At 33.7% G+C, this 24,457-nt stretch overlaps 1 protein-coding gene across 2 annotated transcripts; it reads left to right on the forward strand.

Moving 5' to 3' along the window:
* The first annotated feature begins 1,545 nt into the window (after positions 1-1,545).
* Positions 1,546-18,787, forward strand: LOC143257381 (E3 ubiquitin-protein ligase KCMF1-like). 2 transcript variants are annotated; one of them, XM_076515967.1, is made up of 7 exons: positions 1,546-1,751; positions 8,278-8,445; positions 10,269-10,408; positions 11,583-11,684; positions 14,702-14,858; positions 16,061-16,349; positions 16,826-18,787. In XM_076515967.1, exons 1-7 carry the CDS (start codon positions 1,736-1,738, stop codon positions 17,460-17,462), a joined length of 1,509 nt encoding a protein of 502 aa, XP_076372082.1. In that variant the 5' UTR covers positions 1,546-1,735; the 3' UTR covers positions 17,463-18,787. The 2 variants fall into 2 exon arrangements, with proteins under 2 accessions (XP_076372082.1, XP_076372083.1); XM_076515968.1 differs by lacking the exon at positions 1,546-1,751 and adding an exon at positions 3,177-3,252.
* The last annotated feature ends 5,670 nt before the right edge of the window (positions 18,788-24,457 follow it).

The raw sequence follows: 24,457 nt of genomic DNA on the forward strand, positions 1-24,457 counted from the left end.
TGAGCACGATGGTGCGACAGGGAGTCGAACGCCTTAACACGCTTGGCCATGCCGGGCCCAAGTCAGAGTATATCAGTTGACAAGTTATTAACAACAGTCAGTTTGACCTATCTCACAGGAGCTATAAGTTTGTTTTATGACACTTTTTAAATGAAAGACAGGACAACAGTTTTCTCTGAATAAACGTTCCATCATGATTTATTACAATTTCATTCAGGACACAATAGTTGTCAGAAACATCTTGGGGAACGCCAATTACCATGTTAATTATACAAAAACAACCTTTTTTTCACCTTTATGTCAATTACCTAGTCATTCGTTTTCGTTACAACTAAACATAATAAATGAATGACTTACTGTTTCTATTGAAGTTCACGCAATAATGAAACTAACACCTAAACGCGACGTCGAACATGTGTCAAAGATGATTACGTGATCACTTATGCTATAAGCGAATGGTGATGAGATTGTTATGTCAATAACTTCATCAATGGTTAGAAAGAAAAGCCTCTCACCATCTTAGCAGATCGTCACACATTATTCTTTAAACAATTAGGTTTTTAATATCTAAAATAGAAACATTTACCATTTTCTGTAGATTATTCACTTTAAACCATACCGTAAAAATAAAACTTTAATGCCATAATTCTATATCATTGAAAAAAACATTAAATAAGAATACATTTCAAAGTTCTGTTTGATCAGAAACATTTCAATCAAACTCTGACACTTTTCTGTTTTTAGATTGGCACGGCAATTGAATATCAGGTTTGGAGAAGTTGAGTAGTTAAACATTTCGCGCAGGACTTCCAGCTCCTAGCTGTTGACATTTAAAGCATTATTACACCCGTGTATTTCAATCATATAGCACAACTTACTGCTGCTGCTAATAAATGTGATGAAACATCAGGTGTGATTGAATATTTTTTTCTAATATAGATAACTTATCATTAATTGTATACCTTCATTTTATGTCCAACCCAACTGATTAATTCTGAGAATGTATTGTTTTTCTTTAATAAAGTATTGGGAAAATACCATTATTTGGAACATGCCTCTACAATTTACGGGCTGAGATAAAAGCATACAACATAATTTAACATTTTATAAAATACTATTATTATTTGTTTGTAGTTTGTTTTTGTTCTAAACGAGAAAAAATCTATGTAAAGGAACTTGCGATTGTCCAAATTCAGTTTCAACAATTTACTCTCTTAGTGTTTAACATAATAATAAAAGTGAAACAGTGATTAATAAAAATACTCAGATAGTTGTTGATTTTATTCAAATATTTCTTTATTAATAAAGTTTGTACAACCCAATTTAATCGAATTAATCCAAATAATACGACCACATTGAACAAATATTTTCGTCATTATTGCATATACTCCATAATATCATATTTGTAGAATCGTTTTCATGTTGTTTGCTATCAAATTAGTGGATTATAATAAGTTAAAAGTGTTATGATAACTTTATTATAATTTTTTTTTTCGAAATTGTGTTTTTAAGAATATATTTTAAGTAGATGCTGCTCAAAATGCATTTCGTTCTTTGACGTCATTACATGGTTTCAGAAAGACTGCGTAGAACTGAGTTGGCATTAATGTTGTTTTTATGGTGAATTCAGTTGATAAACTATTTTTAGAATTGCTCACGATTTATTAAGCTCGATTTAGAGAAATAAAGTTACAGTTTAGTGCTTTATTAGTTAAAGAATACATCTAATTTTGGGATGTCTCGACATGAAGGTGAGGATCGACAAGACTTAAACCATAAGTTAACCTGATCTATGTTAACCCTAACGTTATTCGTAAAGCAAGGCCAGGCAAAACTGTAGTTCTAGTTCTATTACTAGCAGAATTAATGGAAAAAACATTATATTATACATGAAATAATTTATGCACGAAAACAACTGAAAAAAAACTAGTATAGCTTAGGCTATTAATTTTTCTAATATTAGTATACTTAGGTGTAATTGTTAATTTCACTTTGACTTTTGTATATTTAGGTTTAAAGTCGTATCATAGTCGCATGATTTTGTGAGAGTCACGAGTAACAGTACTGCGTTAAAGTTTAAATATTGAGAAAATATTAAGTTGGGTAAAAGCTTGAAAATATGACAAATATAATTATGATTGTTGTTAAGAAACGTTTAAATATGGATGTCTTGCGTTTAGTAATTATTATTATTACTATTAGTACAAGTTATTTAAATATAAGTAATTTATGATATTGGTTAAAAACAGTGCCTTATTCTTTGTATTATTTTTTAGCAGTTTGACTACCAATGTAACCATAACTTGTATCACTATCAGTGTGAAAAGTGTCCTTTGTACCTCTAGATTAATTTTTTAAATCTTTCAGTAAGTGAACAAAATGGATCAGCAAGAGCCAAGCTTTAGTTCAAACTACAGAACATGGAGTGAATGTGCTCCCTCATAAACAGGTCACTAACTTAACCATTCAGACCTGAAGAAAAGAATTTGTGAAATGGTGCATAATTTATTGAATAAAGTATGCTTGAGTACATAGTCAATATTCAGTCAGCTTCCTTCTTTATATAGTATGTAATTTTATTTTTTTCTGTTCCAAGTCCCTAATGCCAGTTTAAATAACACCTTAGAATAATAACATGTAAAAAACAAGAGGAAAGACAGGGTTTTATATTACTGTAGAAGTTATAAATTGTAATGAAAAAAATATATAAAAAGTCATTTATATATCTGATGTATTCAGTGACTAATAATTTAATTCTGAAAGACAAGGTGACATTGTACATGGTTCTTTACAGATTTTAAGAATTTTCTCAGCTATATTTGGATGTTACATATGTTGATTTTGAAATTCCTAAAGTAGAGGAAAATAAATTTTTAAAATTGATACTTTTTGTTAAAGCTTTGAGTTCATGGTCTGCCCATTATTTTTTTATGATGTAACTTAAAATTACATGTATTATAGAAACCAAAGTCGCATAGTCTTGGGCATTGTTTAAAAAACCTCATTTGCACATGCTGCTAATCTCTGAGGTTTTATGTTTAGATTTATGTTTTACCTGTACTTTTTAATGTTTAACATGTTAATTATTAGAAATCAAAATAATGTATATATAGTGTTATGTTCTGTAGAAATTTTATTTAAATTTCTAAGCAAGTTGTTTGCTCTGTTCAGGACTTGAATCCAGGACTTCCACCCTCTGCTAGTACTCTGAGCTGTTGCTTAACACCTGAGCTATTGAGACCACGAGCCCCAGTAGACAACTCTCTTCATTACAACTTGATTGTTTATATACTTATCTCTAAGGATGTTTGTATATATGTCCTTGACAAAGAATGAGTTTATGCCCAAAATAGTAGTGACAAAATAAATGAAATTACTTGTAATTAAAACAGACAATGGTAACACTTTAACAGTTGTACATGGTGGTTTGGAATGTCTTTTTACCTTTCTGTGAATGAATTGGTTCTGTTTTAAAGGATTAGCTTGCTTTCAGTATGTTAATCAGACTCACTGTGTTTGTAGGTTTAATGAAAGGGTTATTTCATCCTTCATGGCTGTCTTTGTTTATCAAATTGTAGAAAAGTACAAACTGTGAAACACGTGCACTATTTTGTAGAAAGTGTCAACTTGCACCATAAGTGAATCACTGTTAGAAAAATAAATCAACTGAGCCACTCCCATATTTGTCTCAAACTTGTGTGAACCTGACAATGACATAAGAAGGCCGAAACGTTGTTCGCTCCTCTACGTAAAAAATTTTCTTGACCCAACCAGCCTTTTTTACATATATATTCTGATCCAGCTGTTTTAATGATATATCACAAATAAATTGTAGATCTTTATCCAGTTAGTTATCAAGATGACTTCTTTAAACTTAAACTTTCACCCTTTTCTCTTGATCTTGAGAAAAAAGCTGAGATCATAACCAGTCTGTAAAATATCTTCATCCCTTGAATCAGTTTAGAAGCCCTTTTTATAAGTAAATAATGTATTTTTTATGTAATTCTTTAGTGCACGCTTCTCTAGAAGTAAGATAAATGGCAAACTCTTAGCTATGGCTTGTGTATTAGTGGAACAAGCAGTGAAGTGAATCTTCAGTGTCTAATTAAAGAATAACATTCTGGTGTTTCAAGGTCACTTATTTATATTAAAGTAATTAATAATTAACTCTGATGTGTGTAGTTTTTAAATAGGTCGGTAAGTAAAATGCACAAACTTTGCTGAGTTTTTTCACGTTATATTAACTATTAAAAACAAAATTAGCTTTCAGATGCACATTTTAAAACAATGATTCAAACATTAATTCAATATCCCAAAACTACAATAGTATTCCTAGTTTTGTATCTAATCTACAAATATTTCCTTACTGGAACAATGATTTCACTTTACACCTTATAACATCTGATCAGGAAAAGTTGTTTTTTTAACTAAAATAAATTAAACTTCTCGCAGCCACACAGTGTTCACAAAATGGCCTTTCTGTTGGTTATGTTACACCCACTACTGGCACAAGTGAAGGATGTCAAAATAAGAGTCTGAAGGAACTTCTGTTGTAGGCTTAACAATTGTATAGCTATCTGAGAGTAAGATAGGTGGGAGGTTATTTTAAATTCTGATTGTAGTTGAGGTTTTTAGTTGTTGGACTCTCTGAAACTTGTTTAATGCAAGAAAGAAAACTGAAAATTCATAGAAGTAATCACATGACATACAAATAAAAGCTTAAAGTTTATTTAAATACCACATTTTTAAAATCAGTCTTGTATAATATTACTTGCATCACAGTATAGTTTAGTATAATTTGCATCATAAAATACATTTTGATGCCAAGCTTCTTGGCACATCAAGTTATTTAAATTTTGAAAAAAAATTGAAAAGTAAAAAAAAGAAACCCTAGTCTTTAGACTTCAGCCACAATAATTTAGTATTAAGTTACTTTGTAATCAAATATTTTGTATGTGAATATTTGTTGTGCAGGTATTACAACTACATTGCTTAACATTGGAGATATATTTATTCACTTACAAGTAACCTTTTACAATAATAGCGTACACTTTTCCAGACAGTTTGTTATTGTTTTCCAGTGTATTTGGGGTGTTTAGGGCAATGGTGGGTCTCAAATGTTGTATCTATAACTATGCAGCTACTCTAATGCTTTCTAACCAGATAAGTGAAATTAATAATAATTCATTCATTAGGCAAATTAGTACTTAACCTATGTAAAAACAGTGTGTTTTTGTTGTTCCAGAAAACTAAATTTAAAGCCAGACAATATGGAAATTAGAATAACATTGATATATTTTGTCAAATGAAACTTAGTTATACCTTTATTTTACAAATGGTGTATAGGAATTTTGAGGCCTATCTAATTTACCATATCAGAACCTAAAGTATGTATAATATTATGACGTCAACATAATTTATTATTTAACATTTTATTCTACAGTGAAATAGCTGTGATTGTGTGTGTAAGTTTTTTTCTATCAAGGTAAAGTTGAAAATATCAACTTTACAAAGTTTGAATGTCATGACAAAATAAAGAATAAACCTAGAAAGTTTATTTAGATAATGTATTGTTTTTGTGTTGACAGTGAACAACTGTATTGACTTCTTCACACCAGATGCAGTAATTTTTTTTGGTAATGGTGTAACTTTTTTAAACTTTAACTGTGTAACACCAATCAAAGTTTTCATGTGAAAGAAGAAACTGTATTTGTGAATTAATTATTGACTGTATAGTCTTTAAGAAACCTAAATAATGTTAATATTCTTTAAATTATTAGCTCAGTCACTTTATCTAGTGTTTTCAAGGTTTTAAATTAAAATTGAATACTTATAATCACAGGTAAGAAAAAATTATAGTATTAAGAAACAGGATGTCTGTTTACATTTTTTTTTTTAAGTTACTGGTTATATAGCCTTACCACTTGCATTTTCACTTATCTTAGAAATCATCAGTATGAGAAAAACCTTTCTGAATTTTATGACTGGAGCATCCTGGCTAAGTTTAACTTTGATGAAAACATGTCTGAAGTCGAGCAGAGTATTGAATATATGGGGGAAACAAATGCATAAAATTGACAGTGTTTGATTTTAATATTGTTGTATTAATTTAGAAATAATTATTTATTGGTTAAGGCATGAATGGGATTGTTGTTCTCAGAAAAAATAAGTTTTTATGGTAATTAATAGTTCAATCAGATAAAAACACTGACATCTAATGTTTCTTTTTGAATCTGTATGGTAGTGAAAAATGTCTCATGTTTTATTAAATTTCTGAAATACATTAAGTGGAGAGGGTTTGGTTCCTTAGTCCATTCCTACTTATGTGGCATTAAAGAATGTAGTGACCAAATTATGAATTATAAACATAAAACAGTGGTAAATTTGCACTTTATTTAACACCTGAGTAGCCAGAGAGCTGGTAATAACAAAGATGAGCTCCTATTATGTAGCTTTGGTTTCTACAATAAACATGACATTATTTTGATTACTTGGAAAGTTAGAATAATTGGAAATGAGTAAATTGTAGTAAGCCCTAATTTTGAATAACTGTTTATTTTTTATTAATTATGATTTTGATTATGTGATAATTTATTAGAAAACAGTAATTGATATAATAATCAGTGATATAACAGCTGCTGATAGATAATTACTTCATTTTACTGCTCTCATGGAAACAATGGAAAAAATGCTATTAAACCACTTTTTCCTGCTATCAGAACTATTCAGTTACATCATAACTGAGATATTACATATGTCAGTAGTGTTTGTATCATGTCGAACAAATGTCTAGTGCAGACACCCCTCATGTAGCTTTGCGCAAAATTCAAAACAAACCAAACCAAGCTTAATATATGTATTTAAGACTAACCTAAATGTATGCAACTGGCTAAACATCATTAAATATCATTGAGATTATGGCTGAAAATGTCATTAACAGCAAGAGTACTTGGTTTATGAAACAATGTATTTTAATCTCTATAAGTAGAAATGTAAAAGTACATTTAATTAGGTACAAGCTGATCAGAAGTTAATATTAACATTATTAACTCCTGTGTGCACTGTAGCTAATGAATTTGTTTTTAGTCCAACCACAAGATTCTCATGGATCACTGGTAATAACATTAGCATTTGTTTGAAAAATTGTCAATGTTTTATTACTAAGTAACCAACCTTCATACTTCATTTATAAATTCTCCACAACAAAAATATTGTCATATTTTTTATCACTTGGAAACGGCTACTTTCAAAACTATTTCTTTCACCTGTATCTGCTCAGGATAACCCTCTGTAGCCCTAACTTGTACCATATATAATAAACCTAGCTTTATTTGTCTTTATTTCACTAATTGATAAATTTAGTGGTTTCTGATAGTGTTTTTTTGTACATCTATAACTTTGTCATGGTGTACTATTTTTCCATGACCCTTATCCAGTGGTTTAGCAGTGAGTTTGAAGGCTTAGACAACTAAAATTAAATGTTTAATTCTTTCAGAGGCACAGTGTGTGTAGCCCATCTTACACATTTACATTAATTTTAAAAACATTTTCACGCTCTTATTATCAGTTTTCCATTTATATCTAGGTTTTTTCTTGGAAGCAAAGTCTACAAACAAATACCACTGTTTTACTTTAAGCCTCTTTAAAGGTATAGTTTAAGGTGTTATTAAAAAAATATTCACATTTTAACACTATCCCACAAATTTGGTTTAATTTGCTCATTTTTTATTTTGAATACGTGTCATAGTACCATACTACTACTGTTGGGCTGTGTTCCTCTAAACCTCCAAAACTGTGTAGACAAATATCATATGCTTTTAAATTGCATAAATGTAGTTACACAGTCTTGTTTGAAGGCTTTGGGTTACTGTTAAATTTCTGGTGAAAAAGAAGTGTGTGAGAAACATGCCTTCAGTTGCCCATCTAAAAATGAAACTTAGAACTGCCCCTGTGTAAAGCATATGGTGAGCAAAAGTGAACTGAAATATAACTGTACTGTACAAGTGACATAATGTGTTGAGATTAAATGTTAATATGTGTGCATATAAATATTGGATTTTATTTTTTTTTGGGTGGGGCTCATGTATGGCTTCTAATATGTTAAGTCTGTAAATAATATTTTTTCACTCTGGTGATCTGGAAAGAGATTAATTGTTTTTCTTTATATTTGCAATAGCTTGAATTAGCCTAAGATCTCTGTGGAGCCTGTGTGAGAACTCGAGGTTTAATTTTCGTCTTTAAAGACAAGATTGTTGACTTGTGTTTCTTTTGTGATAGGTGTGAGCTGTGACTCCTGTCTGAAAGGAAACTTCAAAGGAAAGAGATACAAATGTTTGATATGTCATGATTATGATCTGTGTGCCACTTGTTACGAGGCAGGTACAACATCAAACCAGCATACAACTGACCACCCTATGCAGTGTATTCTGACTCGTTCAGATTTTGGTAAGAAACATTTTATTAAAAATTACATTAGTTAACAGAATTTTTAATTGATGCATGGTAATTTGTATTCAGAAAGATGCTATGTTTTGTGGCTATGCAATGTATGCATGTCTATATATGATACACATAAATAAACTTCTTTCTTTAGCTTTTATTTTCAAACAGTGTTATGTTCACTTTCTTTTATCTACTTAAATGGATATTGTAACAAACAGTAATGTCCACTGTCATTGTTGCATTATACTGCCTAATCCTCAGTGATTTAGTACAAGACTGTCTTACCGTTATGCTTTGCCTGTCTAATGAGTAGTTTTTATCAGTTTGCTTTAAAAACAAAACATTGCAGACTTCTAGGAAGCTAAGCAAATTCCTGAAAATTCTGGGCCATGTAATGGAGTTACTATCATATACTTATTTTAATATCTATGTTTGTTTTAGTTTAATATATATTTAGGTATGCATGCAACTTGCATTGTTGAGTGTGTACTGCAAAAGTCCCACCTGTTCTCTAAATATGTAGAATATCCTGAAGTGTAAGAATCAACAACATAGGTTTTATGCTGTTTCTACCTGAACTTTCAAGAACCTTGCTTGAAGTTTATAAATCAGTGTGCCAAGAAACAGTTTTCAGAATATTGTTGGTTTGTTACAGTGAGCGTACTATGAACCTCGGAAGACATAACTGTGATAAAAACGTAATCTTGAAACTACAGATTTTTGACCAGGAATGTTTATAGATTTTGAACATTACAAAGTGTTTAACTTCAAATGATAGTATTTCTAAAAGGACGTTAAATATGTTCCTCGATGAATAATTGGATTTTAAAGTGCATGAGGCTAGCTAAGAATAGAGCTAGCTAGCTTTTTGTCAAATGAATTGTGCTTGTGTAACACCATAAATTAATTTACTTATCTTGAACTGTTGATAAGATATTCAGTCCCAGACCAGATATAACAATCTGTAAGTTTATAAATTATTGTATACGAATTATTTGTAATAACTCATAAGTTGTTTGTATTTTGAAATATTTGTGTTGAGAAAGAAAACTGTGTATCAACTTCTTGACAAATATCAATTTGATACATGTTGACTTTCAATTAATTTTTAAATTAAAATTCCTGGTAATTCGAAATTGTATATGTAACACAGAATTGGAGACTGATCTGGGATATATTATATGTAACAGCTGTAAAAACCTACTTCATATACAAGAATATTAAAAAAAAAATGCACCTTTCAACCAAAAACTACACAAATATCAACTGCCCCTAGTTCTCAAGGCTTATAGCAAATTTTGTCAGTTAATTTTATAACAGCTGTCTCTAATTCTCATGTTCTGTGATGAAATTTTTCAGTATGTTTTAAAACTCCATTTTTGTATTCTAAGTTGCGTGAAAAAAAATTATATATACACAGATTTTATTTGAATACAATTTGAATATGATGGATAAAATCAAGTTATTAATTTTTGTTTATATTTTGTTGTGAATTTCATACTATTTGTATGGTATTATATGTTAAAATTTATATATTACAAATTTAAGAAAAAAATTGTAGTAAAGTTACAGTACAACATTAGTGTTTTTAATGAAATCTCGAATTGTGTTTTATTCTAATTAACCCTGTTGTTTTGATATATGTAGACAAATGTATTAATTTAAAACTGATTTAAAACAAACTCTGCATATTAAACAGTCTTTAAAAATTACACACAACAGCATCTATATAACTAATATCTAACATTTTGTTCATTAAATGAGTGAAATGTTTTCTGTTTGTTCATTGCCAAGAAATATTAAAAACATTTTGCATTCCTCTGTAGATGTGTATTATGGAGGAGAAGCCATATCGGTAGACCAGCCTCAGTCATTTACCTGTCCTTACTGTGGGAAATTAGGGTTTACAGAAGGAACGTTACAAGAGCATGTCTCCTCAGAGCATTCTGATAGCTCATTTGAAGTGGTGTGTTTTTATATATTTAAGCACAAACCAATTAGTGTTCATTCTATAGAAAGTTTTAAAAACACTTGAAAGTTAATGTGTACAAGAAAATGGATCATTGTTTTAAAAGAAGCTATCTGTACTTAATGTAGAATTACTTTAAGTGGAGACATATATTTGATAACTGTAATGTTTCCTGACATCATAATTTTTTGGTGCACTTTAACATTGTAAGTACATCCCAGATTTCTGAACAAGATGTGTTCTCTGACTAAAGAACATAGTCCTATCCACGAAACTGATCTTTTTGTGAAATCTCATGGAGTTTATTATCCTATGCCATGGTCATGCAGTATCTTCATAAAAACAAAGAAGTACCACTTAACAGCAGCTGAGAAAAACTCCCAACATCTTTTTAATTAAAGTTAACCCTTAAAGAGTAGAGTGGGAAGGTGGGTAGCAGCATTAGTTTATGATGGCTGTCATTTAAGGGTTAAACAGCCTGGAAGTTATACAGTTTTGTCTTTTAATCATGTATAGATAATTAAAAATTCTTTGTTCGTCAAGAATTTCGTGCAAGGGTACACAAGGGCTATTTGCACTAGCTGTCCCTAATTTAGTAGTGTAAGATGAGAGGGAAGGCAGATAGTCATCACTGCCAACTCTTGGGCTGCTGTTTTACCGATGAATAGTAGGATTGACTGCCACATTATAATGCCCCCACGGCTGAAAGGGCGAGCATGTTTGGTGTGACAAGGATTCGAACCCATGACCCTCAGATTATGAGTCGAGTGCCTTAACCACATGGCCATGCTGGGCCTATTTAAAATTGACTTTACAGTTTCAATTAATGTATTTAGGAAGTTGGTTGGGGGGAATTGGCATTAGTAATTTAATATTCTGTTTTACTTTTTGTGACATTTGAATTGGCAATGATTTTTTTGTTGTTCAGTTTAGGTGATTTTGAACAACGTGCATACTTGCTCTGGTATCCAAGTCTGTTGTTATTAGTAATAATCTATTTTGTTTGATGAACTGATAAAATATTTGTTTGTAAAATAAATAATTTAAGCCTGACCAAGTTTAATTTATACTGGCTTATTATAAGCTTTGTTTATTAAATGTGTCTCACATCTCATAAACTTGTAATTTGTAATACGTTGTTTAATCAGATACATTCTTATCTTCTCCCAAGGTATGTCCAGTTTGTGCAGCATCACCTAGTGGTGAACCAAATAATATTACTGATGATTTTGCTGCACACCTTACTCTAGAGCATCGGAATCCAAGAGAGCTGATATCCTTTCTAAAGTGGCTGTGAAATAGATGCAGTGTGCAGTGTTTTTATTTTATTTATTGTTTTATGAAAATCTCTTTTTTTCTTGCCCTGGACCAATTTGTGTGTGATGTGTAAATCCATAGACATGGGGGGGTATGGTGAGCCAGGCTGTATTAACCTGCTATAGTATTAGATCAAGATATGTTATTGTCTCTGACTAAGTTGTTTACTGATGTGATTTAAAAGGTCTTGATTAGTTGTGAGAAATGTCTGCTTGATGTTAACACCAATGAAATAACATTTTTCAACAATTCAGTACATTTCGAAAAAACTGAGTGGCATTGAATGTGGTTTTGATGTTAAAGTTATTGAAAACGGAATTAAAAGTTGAAATTAGTGTATCTCAGTCGTGTGTGGACACTGGTTCTACTCCATCACAACCACCTTTCTGTGGGATTTCACGAAAACTGACGACAGTAATATGTCGATCACAAATATTTTTCATTGTATTTGCATGTTACTAGTGTGTGAGAATTTAGACAAGTTGTATCAAGAAAACTAAGAAACTGGGCTAGGTGGCACTGCAGGTGAAAAGACTATTGGTAAAACTGTCAGAAGATTTGACATGTAAGAAAATATATTTCGTAAAGTTTATGAAAATGGAATAATGTATGTTAGTTCTGGTTGGAAGGTCTTTAATTACACTGTGTAACACAAATTTTATTCCTGGATAGTCCGTGTTATTTCTTAATTGCTTATGTTATAAAAGTACAGAAAATGTCCATTATTTCCTTCAAACTTTGCTTTTGTGACCTGCACTATGAAATTTAGAAATTAACCTATTTTCTATGTAAAAAATGGGCAAATTTGTACATTTTCATTTACATAAGGTCTGAATAAAACAACATATGAATCAAGATTTACTTATATTTATACTAAAGTTATACAAAAATGTTTAGAAGTGAGTAGTTTCTTGAGATTTGTGTCTGTAATGTAAATCACTTTCACATATCAGCTCCCAAATTTAGTCTCCCATCATGTTTTTGTTATATGCTCCTTGGTAGTGGCATTCAAAGTCCAGTATATCTCGGTGGAAGCACTCTTCTTGCTCCTCTGAGTATGCTCCCATGTTCTCCTTGAAATTATCAAGATGAACGTCAAGAATATGGACTTTCATGAACTTCCTGCAGCCCATTTTGCCATAGTTCTTCACCAGAGCTCCAACCAGTTTCACATAATTTTTGGCCTTGTGATTGCCCAAGAAGCTCCAAGCTTTTTTTTCCTTTCTACTGAGCTTGGGGAATTCTGTGCACTCCAGGATTTTCTTTTGTGGTGTAATGAAGTCACCAGCTTTGACCTTTGGCTCAGACACCTTAGGGAAGAAGTCTCGAAAGCACTTGAAGGCTGCAGACTTCTTATTAAGACATCCATAGACATGATAGCAGATGCATTCTTGCCAGCCTGACATTTGGAAGGGTCCATCATGCAGAAGTAGCAATTGCTTGAGTGGTCAGTGGGTTCATGCCAAATTCTTGGAATAGCAAACTTCATGGCTCTCTCTTCCCCTTCTGTACCATCCTGCAAAAGAACAAAATAAAATTATTATGAAGAATAAATTTATTTCATCCACAACTAATGTGTAAGAGGTTCATGCAAATTAATTTTTTTTCTATACTATTGAAAATTAAAAACATAAATTAAAAGATGTTTAAATTTTAAAAGGTCTAAAATTTGTATAATATAAAATATTACTATTCAAGCAAGTAAAAATTGTCCATCTTACCTTCTAGAGTTTTTTTGCAATGCTTGCATGTAAAATGGGTATCCAGGTTGTCTTGATCACTGACAGGCTTGCTGAAATATGCCTTGTAGCCCTCATACATTTTAGTAGATGCTGTCACAGAGCACTTTTTTGCTTTTGTCTTGATAAATTGGCCACATATATAGCAGAATGTGTCTGGAGAATGCTTGCAGCTTCTTGATGCCATCTCTGATAAAATCAGATAGGTCTATGTGCTCATTTAGTTAACTAGAACTCAACTAAAGTGGTGAGTGGTGAGCCCCTGTATGTATATATTACTATGGAAAATTCTAAAAGGTTCTTGAAAATTCTTGTAAGTTTTACAATGTTTTTGAAAATTCTTACAAGTTTGAGAAAATTCTCTATTAGCTACTCAGCTGGAATGTTCTGGAAAATAGGTAAATTGGAAAATTTCATTATCCAAGTCACAAAAGCAAAATTTGAAGAGCAAAATAGGTCTTTTTCCACTTACTTTAGGCATAAGCAGTTGGGAAATAACACTTTCTGTCCAGAAGCAAGAAAAAAAAAATTTATTGCATTATGTTATCGCTTATGAATGAAAACTTACTTGGAGATTTTAAAACTAAAAGCTTCCAATTACAGCCTTTCAAACATACACCATTTATAAAATTACTAAGCCTTTAGCAAGAAGAGAAAGTTACTGTTTCATTCTCAAAATAAACTTTTGTGAGTTCTTAACAAATCTACATGTGTGTGTGTAGGCACATACTTCAGACAAATATAAGAAGGATACATAATACAATAAAGATTGTCTCTAATAGTAAGGCTTGCATAGTTGGCATGGGTGAATCATCTTCGATTCTTGTCTATGAATAAATTCGTATTTTTTATTGAAATCTGTTTCAGAGAAAGCTGTATAGAACTTGTGTGTTGCGTATTTAGTTCTGTGTTAAATAAAACTAAACCTAAGTCCCAAATACTTGCTGAACCTTGTGGGATATTGTAGCCAAAAGTAGTGCTAACAACGAGGGTGCCCAATGGATCAGTCAATGTACTCTAGTTCTTATGTATACATTTTTTATTTATGATAGTGTTCTAGATATAATGGTGTATCAAATTGACTGTATTAGTTATTTGGTTAACTTTTGTTATGATGTATGTTGGTAGAGTGATCTGGTTAGGAGTTTATGATAATTTAAACTGGTAGTAAGACATTTAAATAAAGTAAGCCTTAAAAGAGAAAGAGATAGCTAAACTCTTTAACCAGAATTACGATGAAACAACAGCTTCTCGTCACGTCCGAAGAATCCCACATCCTGGAAGAGGTATGAGCAGTGCACGAGCTCGTCGTAATCAGATGCAATTTAGTCCCTCTAGTGCACTGTCATCTCTCTCCCCTAGCAGCAGGGAGTCTATAAACCCTCTTGCAGGTAAGTTGACCTTTGTGTTTGGTTTCATTTAACAATTTCATGTGTGGAACTAAGTAACTTGTTCCACGTGGTGATTCCTTTCCTTGGGGCCTGGTGTTGAGATGCTCAACTCGTTAGATGAGAGTTGAGGACTGAATCCCCATCATCAAACTTGGTTTCTCTTTTAGCTGTTGGGGACATTATAGTGTGACAGTGAAATCTCCTGTTTGTTAACAAAAGAGTAGCCTAAGAGATGGTGGGTGGTGTGACCAAACTGCATATCACTGCTAACTTAGGGACAGCTAATGAAGATGGCTTTTGTGTAGTTTTGTTCAAAATTCAGACCAAATTAGTTGCTTCCTTGGCTATGTAAGGAATATCACAGGAGTTGCTCTGAATCCAACTGTTAAGTGTTTGGGGGTAATTCAGTTCTTTTTAAAGTAACTTGCACAGTGAGATGTTTCAAAAGTAATACTAATTGTAACGAAAATGTTGCATGTTAAATCTCTAAATTAAAGATGGACATGCAGTTTCAAGTGTTTGAACACCTGATTAGGAGGGGAATGACGTTGACGAGGATGATGGCTCACACCAATGTTTTAATAGCTTTTAGAATTACCATCGGTAATTTTCTAGCATTATTTATGGTTCTGATTTTTTGGCTCTTTATTTCTCAAGATACAGTTAGGCTGTAAATGCACTAAACATTTCTGTGGAACCATTAAAGTTTAATATTAATCTGGATGTAGCCAGACCATTTCCCTTTTTGTTACTGCTGTCAATTTGAAGTTTGATGTTAATCTGGATGTAGCCAGACCATTTCCCTTTTTGTTCCTGCTGTCCATTTGAAGTTTAATATTAATCTGGATGTAGCCAGACCATTTCTCTTTTTGTTACTTTATGTTAAAGTTTATGTTGCAAGTAATTCCTGTTTGATTATCCCTCAGTGTTATAATGTTACCATCAACATAACATACACTACTTTATATTAATTGTGTGTTTCAGCTATTGCTTGTTCTGGTATAAACTTCCTTGTTTTTTCTGTAAAACCTAGTACATTATAATTTATAATGAGATAAGTTGTTAAATGTTAGTTTTTCAACTGGTAGATAATAGTTTTATTTGTGGTTTACTTGCACTTTCTGCATTGTTGACAGTTATCTTACGTAAGAGAACAAGAGCTAACCAAAACACACACTTTTACTGTAACTTTTTCCTTGTAGAACTTCTCTCTCAGCTGTCCGGCGTTCGACGTGCAGCCAACCTTAGCCAGACAAGTACCACCTCCCAACTGCAGCAGCTCCAAATACAGCTTCAACTTGAACGACAGCAGGCCCAGTCAGCTCGCCAGCAACAAGAGAGAATACCTCGTAAACAGAACCAAACTGGTGCTGCATCCAGTGGTGGTGCACCTGTAGGAAGTACTGTAGTTCAGTTCAATCAGTCCTTGTTTTTTGAACCAACAACTAGTCCAAGTTCTTCAACTTCTGGTTCTCAGTTTGTTCTTTCTAGGTAAATTATATATGAACAATACTTTTTCATAACTTTCACTGTGGTTGTTTCAGAATAAATAAAAAAAGCCTCAAGGAATTCTGAATCTTTAACAAAGGAAAAAAAATATTTGAATTTTTCAGACTACAAACTAACATGTCAGTTGGTTCTGACCAAAAGAGAAAATGAAATAAAACTACCAGAACCACAGTTTTTTTCATGAGCATAACCTTAACGTACAGAATTAAATGTACTTATCTGAATAATAACAGTAATCAGGCTTTCTTTGCAATAAATAATTATACATTATGAACGTAATATTAATACACGCATTACGTGTTTGTGTGGAGGTGAGTGACTAGATGTGTACACTTACCAATAAATTTAAAGGTTCTCAAGTTTAAGATAGCTGTAATATATAATTCTATGTTTGTTTTTCGATGTTAATCTTGCATATGTGTGATTTTTATCAAAAATGTGTTTTCTTGTTTTCACAGGTTCACAGAATCAGAACAACAGACACATGATGTGGATCGTGCCCATCGCATTCTCTTTATTCAGGAATTACTCCTAACGACTCTAGCGAGCCAGCTCTCTCTCAGTGATGACTGGGATAGCATAGATGAAAAGTTAGGGTTAAGGTTTGATAACTGCACTCAGGATGAAAATAGCTCCAATACTTATCTGGCTTTGGCTGGTGAGGACTTGGGGGCAACTAGTGTAACTTCTGATGTTTCTTCTCACCATAGCACTCTCTCTGTACAACTACATCAACAAAGGCACCCAGTGTCTTCAGCTTTGCCTTCTCAGACAAACCAACAGGCTAACCTAAGAACACAAAAAAAGTCATCTAGCTCTATTTCCACCAGACAGTCCTCCCATAATACTAACAATGGTATCAATTATAACCAATCTCTGCGAGATGCCACCCTGCAACAGCCATCACTAGGATCCAGGGCAGGATCAAATTCTGTTGCCCATAGAGTTCCTTCCAGGGAGGGCCTGGCTTATGGTCGAATGGTGAATAGAAACCCTGGTCGGGAGGGTGGTACTTCTCCTTCTTCTACTAATAGGAAAGTGTTGAGACACGTGGATGATAGAAACAAGTCAAATGAACCTCCACCCCCACATTGATTACCCCTCTATTAGGAAAGATGTTATTTCATCTTTAATCTTATGGGCAGTTGCTTAATTCTGTAGAATCTTTAAATTTCTCAGTTTGCTTGTCTGACACACACGGAGTTTGTACAAAACAAAAATACCTCTGATTGGTCCTAATCAACTTGCTTTCACTTGTCCATGTATTGCTGGTTGCGGACTTCAGACTCCTTCAAAGTTATGGTTACCAAGGGTGCAGAATTACCATATAATTATGTCCCTTCTGTTCCCCACCCCCACACTCAGAAACTTCAAATTCTATTACATGGTGTCTAAGGCCCAGTTAGTTCATTATGTGCTAATCATCTAGGTAGTTTCATTTGGAGGATGGGGTTAAAGTTCTGTGGTTGACACTGATAGTGTTATTTCTAAGAAAGCACAATAAATAAATAATTAATGAACAGGTAGATGTGTTCCTTTTGTTTATTAACTTGTGAGTGTCGGTAAGTAACGTTGGACATTTTGTTTATTCTTGTCTCAGATATACGTGAGAGTTCTGTCTTTTGGCTACTATAATTTTGACTGTACCTTTAAACGTTTAATTGAATAGCATTAACCAGAAATTTTTTAGTAGTTATCATTCGAATGGAATTGTTCGATTATGAGAACCTGTTTTTTTTTTTGTAACCTGGATCAGTATTTATATATGTATAGATCTTTAACAGACTGTAGAAGAAACAAACTGGTTTATGGTTGAGAATAAGAGTAATATGAGGGACCTAGTCATGACAAACAAGTTTGTTGATATGTACATTGTTTGTTACGAAGATATAGGGTTAGAAATAAATAAACGTTAGTGATGAAATTTTGCAGTGAGTGAGACACTTGTCTGCATGTCTGTGAGTGTCTATGTACCATACACACACTTACAAAATTAGAAGCCATTTCGAACTAGGCTTAGTGATACCACATATACGTTTATCATGAGTAATACTTAGGTGTATAAGAGACTGTGTTCCATGTTGCACGATATTCATCAATGAGTTTGTGTGTATGTAGTTAAAGAAAGCCTGGAGCAAGTGTTAACAGTATCTATGATTGCTTTGTTCAGTTGGTTTGCACGCTGCTTAAAAGTGCTTTATCTTGTAAAGAAAAACCCAATAAACAAGTGTCAAAAAACGAGATCTTAGATTCGTTAATATAAGTTGTTTTACAGTATATATATATATATATATATATTTTTTTTTTTCTGCATATTGTCCATGGACTGGATTCCTGTTTGGAATATCTCGTTAAATGCGTCACCAAACAAGAGCTAATGTGTTTAAAAATAGATTTGAATAAAGCCTTTTGATTATTGGTGAGGATAGTAAATTATTTGATTGAAAGAACTACACTCTTATGAAGAAAAAATCATTCGCAGGCTCGTGAAGGTCAAAAGTTCCTGAAAAATCTCTTAAAAACAACGGTTCAAAAATTAGTCTTGGAAAACTGCTGAAAGTTTGGTTACAGTTAGAACAAAATTCGCTGTGAAATAAACAGTTTAAGAAAACAATAAAAATCCGAGTGGTCAGTGGACTCGGATTTGTATATTTTGCTTTGAAATACGGCTGTCGTAATGTCCCCCTGGCGGTGTTTGAGGAACAAAAATCAATTGCACTATAGCAGACGATTTTTCGTGGAATTTTTCATGCTTATTTCGTACGTTACCAAGGGAACACAAATTATTTAATCAATGTCGTCATATTGTCCCTTACGGTGATTGGTGGGATATTGCGAAACGTACTTGCCTCTTATGGTAGTCATTCAAATATTATTCCAGCTAGATATTCAGACAGTAGTTGCGTTTTGTTGAGAATGAGGCGATATTGGTTGAAATACGTAAAATATCGTCGAAGACTAAAATCATCCTATTCCATTGTTAATAAACGTAAGAGTGACCCTAAACATTTCCTACGTCTAATCCGGTTAGATTGAATTATCTCGCACGTGCTGGATAGTGCATACGCTATTACAATAACAGGAAACACCTTCTGATGTATAGTAATCCCAAAAATAATTGATGCTTTGTATTCTAAAGATTTTAAAACAACGGCAAAGTTGATTTTTAGCCAAAGTGCAGGATCTTCGTTAGGCTTAAAGAGTAGACTAACTTGGGTGCATAAATGCCTGCATTTACTTGTGTAAAAGCATTGTCAAGGTTTGATAAAAACAAGAATTTTCAAAAACAGTTATTGTGTGTGCTACTTAAATTTTTTTCTACTCTTAAATTTTCGTGCACCCAAAACTTAAATAGGTGTAATGTATTGAGAATAGGCTGTAGTTTGAGTGCTATTCGTACGAGATGTATTCTATTAATTTATTTTTTTATAGAGAGAAACAAGCTTGAATAAACATACATAGGGTTGTACCAATATTGCCAGATTATATCTTTTAATCCTAAAATCGTACAGATACTGTAAAATTTTGAGTGTAATTTTGAATGCGAGAAAATCCTCGTATTTCTTCTATTACATTGCGTACGTTCAGAGTTTGATTTATTGATCAGAAAAACGAAATTTTCAAAGTGTTGGTTTGTTGATAAAAAGTTTTAAAGCAGTGGTTACATTTCTTGGAAAGTTTCCATTTTGATCTTAAAAATAGGTTTCACTGTGTTCACGACACCTACGATAACGCAGACTTGGTAAAAACACTTAAATATTCCTTTTCGTGGATTGAAAAGCGTACCAATAGCTGATCGATCCGAGGCAATGAGAACAGAATTCGTAGGAAACATGATGATGGTTCATAATATGGGTCGCAAGGAATTAACATGAACTTACTAGAACATTCGGGCGAAAAGCACGTTTGGTGCGACGGGGGATCGAATTCAAGATCTTTAGATTACGAGTCCAACGTCTTAACCTACTTGGTCATGCCGGGCCCTATCGTGACAGACTTAATCCGAATGTCCATGTTTTACGTTGCATTTGTTACAAACTATGGGGCTTTAGGTGTATTATAAGAATGACAGTTAAATCATACTGTTTGATTAGGGAAACCCGAGATAAAGAAAACTCTAGTTTAATATATTGAAGGCCCGGCATGGCCAGGTGGGTTAAGGCGTGCGACTCGTAATCTGAGTGTCAAGGATTCGCATCACGGTCGCACCAAAAATGCTCACCCTTACAGTCGTGGGGGCTTTATAATGTGACAGTGAATCCCACTATTCGTTGGTAAAACAGTAGCCCAAGAGTTGACGGTGTGTGGTTTTGACTAGCTGCCTTCCCTCGAGTAGCTTTGCGAAATTCAAAAACAAAACAAACATTGAAATCATGGGTAGTTAGCGCAGATAGCCTTTTAGCATTCGCATCGCCATCTATTGAAACATGAGGATAATATATTTAAGTAAGTTTCCCAAATGCGAGTGTGTTTTTTTTCGCGTTGTTTCTTCAAAATTACAAATTATTTAGTTTCTTCATCTAAAAATATTCTGTGTGTGACTGTCGTAGCTCCAAGAGAAAAGATCCGAGACACCTGAAATTTTGCACACATACTAAATAGATCCCTGAAGGTGTGCACCTGGGTTTTATTAATTATTCACGTGCGCATTTTTTTTAATGAGGTAAGAAATTTAAAAGACCCCTATAAAAGGATATCTGACCCCACAGCTTTGCCTGGATGTTGAAAACAAACCCAGACTCCAAACTGTTCATAGACCATATCTATATCACAGAGAAGATACTTAGATAGTTCGTTCAAGTGCAACTCTATTCAACAAATGAAAAATCAGTTAATTGGAGTGGACTTTTGAAATTGAATTTCAAGCATTTCAGTTCGTTAGTAGAACATGAACAGCGGTAAGTCTATGGGTTTACAACGCTAGAATTAGCCGATGTGGCTTTGCTCTAAGAAAACACGCGCACAACGTGAAATTATCTCCAAGCCATTGGTGAAGGTTGGACAGAATAATTCATAATTCACGGTAGAAATTAACGACTGCCAACTGGGCCGTCCAGGAGGTAGGGTGCAGACTTCGAGATTGAATTAAATGTTTGTAGCCAAAATCCAACATTGCATCAATCTAAGAATGCTTAGAAACAAGTTTCACTCATAACTGGCTTGTGCTCATTTGAAAACAATCTAAAACCAGATCCAACCTATTATCGCACAGTAATGTTATACACGTGGCTGTGGCGATAGGATGGTGCTAGAAGGGATAAGTATCGCTGAATGTAGCGACCTCTAAATTCTGTAAAGTTGCAACTTTTCTGCGACACGTGTGAGGAACTACATCTCAAGGTTCTTTGTGCTACCATATACCGGTATAATTAATTATTGTCTATAACTTCAGTTTAATGAACGATAACGTTTATACCATAACCTATGTTGAACTGAATGACATTCCTTTAAAGCAAACGATTGACCAAATAAAGTGACTTTTACCAGAAAGTTTGTTTGTTTGGTTTTTGAATTTCGCACAAAGCTACTCGAGGGCTATCTGCGCTAGCCGTCCCGAATTTAGCAGTGTAAGACTAGAGGGAAGGCAGCTAGTCACCACCACCCACCGCCAACTCTTGGGCTACTCTTTTACTAACGAATAGTGGGATTGACGTCACATTATAACGCCCGCACGGCTGAAAGGGCGAGCATGTTTGGCGCGACGGGGATGTGAACCCGCGACCCTCGGATTACGAGTCGCACGCCTTAACACGCTTGGCCATTACGAATGTACGAAACCGTGGAGATTCCTGAAAGCTTTCGAGTTTTTACAAAAGTAAAACTGAAATATTCCGTCTGGCATTTGTTTGTACTGCAGATTTAGAGCACACACAGTAAAACTGATACCTTGTTTCCAAGTTCTTTTAATCTTCTAAAGAGGTAGTGCCCCTTTTATTCAATTGGCATCCTTGATGTTTATCAGAATTAAGTCACTTCTGCTTATGTGGGACGTATCGCAGTCCATCAAGCGACTCAATACATTAAGAATACCCTGAAACTGATCTGCGATTTCAGTCGAATGATCAACGATATCCGAGCACATTAACACTCTGACTTTGCAGTTCGTAATGGCAAAATTCCACACTGAAGTGTAAGCACGACAAATGGCAAAATTCTTGCATAAGGTCAATCAATCGGTGGTTATTTAATATCCCACGAACGATCGTTAAATGTCTAGTTTGCGTGTAAAAATAACATAGGGGTTTACCCATTTTGACTTGTTACATTGCTATCGTCCAAGTGTTTAATATTTAGCTTGTCTAGTCTAATGATCACGTTATGATGAAAATTCTTTTTGTTTTATTTTTAATTATTTTATACCTTCTGGTCTGAGATATAGTTTGCTTAATTAATCCAAGGAATTAGAATTGTCGCGAAGGCCCGGCATGGCCAAGGGTGTTAAAGCGTGCGACTCGTAATCTGAGGGTCGCGGTTTCGCATCCCCTTCGCGCCAAACATGCTCGCCCTTTCAGCCGTGGGGGCGTTATAAAGTGACGGTCAATCCCACTATTCGTTGGTAAAAGAGTAGCCCAAGAGTTGGCGGTGGGTGATGATGGCTAGTAGCCCGGCATGGCCAAGCGTGTTAAAGCGTGCGAGTCGTAATCTGAGGGTCGCGGGTTTGCACCCCCATCGCGCCAAACATGCTCGCCCTTTCAGCCGTGGGGGCGTTATAATGTTACGGTCAATCCCACTATTCGTTGGTAAAAGAGTAGCCCAAGAGTTGGCGGTGGGTGGTGATGACTAGCTGCCTTCCCTCTAGTCTTACACTGCTAAATTAGGGACGACTAGCACAGATAGCCCTCGAGTAGCTTTGTGCGAAATTCGAAAACAAACAAAAGAATTGTCGCGGAAATAAAATAACCAGAAACAAAAGTATACTCTTGTGCAAATATATTTTCTGCGCCAAAACGTTGATTGCATAAAAAAAATAGATTGCGTGGAGGCCTAATCTCTGTTATTTGATTCGTTAAATCAGTAGCAATAGTAGACTAGTTTCGTTTAATTCGCAGTTCATCAATGTTGCCTGGAAGAACAAAAAATAAATAGTGTAGGCCTCTTACATTGGTTGAAAGTAAGCTGATTGTTTGATTTCGTTTAGGTCATTGAAAATGATACCCATTGCAATAGTAGAGGTGAATCCTGGTGTGGGACAAAGACATTGAACCGTTTACCACGACAATACAACTTGAGCCCGGAAGTGGTATCATTTTGTACAGTCCCAACAGTGGCACGGCGCTAATAACCGGGTTTCGATACCCGTGGTGGGTAAAACACAGATATCCTCTTGTGAAACTTTGTACTTCTAAACAAACTAATAATTTCTAACACGATTTAAAAACGAAAGAAAATCAATGAATGTTATTAAGGTTGGTTTACGTGTTACTATAAAGTTGTTGTTCGGTTAAAATTTATTTATATGAGTTTTTCCAAGAAGCCACCTAAAGGTGGATAATACATTTTACACATCTTCAGGTAGGAAAATAAAAATATTCAAAAACAAAACAAAAAAACTGCAAAAACTTCTAGTAAACTTATTATATCCTCATGGACTTGTCTCCATTTAATCAGTTTCACCCATCTTTACTTTTGTTTCTCTAATTTTTCTCACTGAGCTTTCGGTTCCGGCAACAGATCAGCATTACAACAACATAACTGTAATTCCTAGCTACACGGTGCTGTTTGGAACATATAGGATCACGAAGAGATTTTAGGCAGCGATGACTATTTTTGTATCGAGGTCCTGTTGTAAACAATATATGGCGATGTTTTCTAAATACAGACACATTTGTTACATCGTCTGCAAGAACACAAGAACATTTTCTATTCGAAATTGCAACTAAGAAGAGTTGTTTTTATTTATGTTTTTGTAGGAAGCTCGTATAAAACTCAAAGAGCTCCGAAAACACATTTCTCTGTTTTGCAGTTCCAAACTTGCCACTAGATAGCAGTACTAAAATATTAAGATCCAGAAGACAAAAAATTTCGTACCCTGAAAACTTGCATCCTTGTATTATCATTGTTATTCAATAGATGGCACTACAAATGCCACT

This window comes from Tachypleus tridentatus, chromosome 7, assembly GCF_004210375.1.
Source record: "Tachypleus tridentatus isolate NWPU-2018 chromosome 7, ASM421037v1, whole genome shotgun sequence".
NCBI classification, from domain to species: Eukaryota; Metazoa; Arthropoda; class Merostomata; order Xiphosura; family Limulidae; genus Tachypleus; species Tachypleus tridentatus.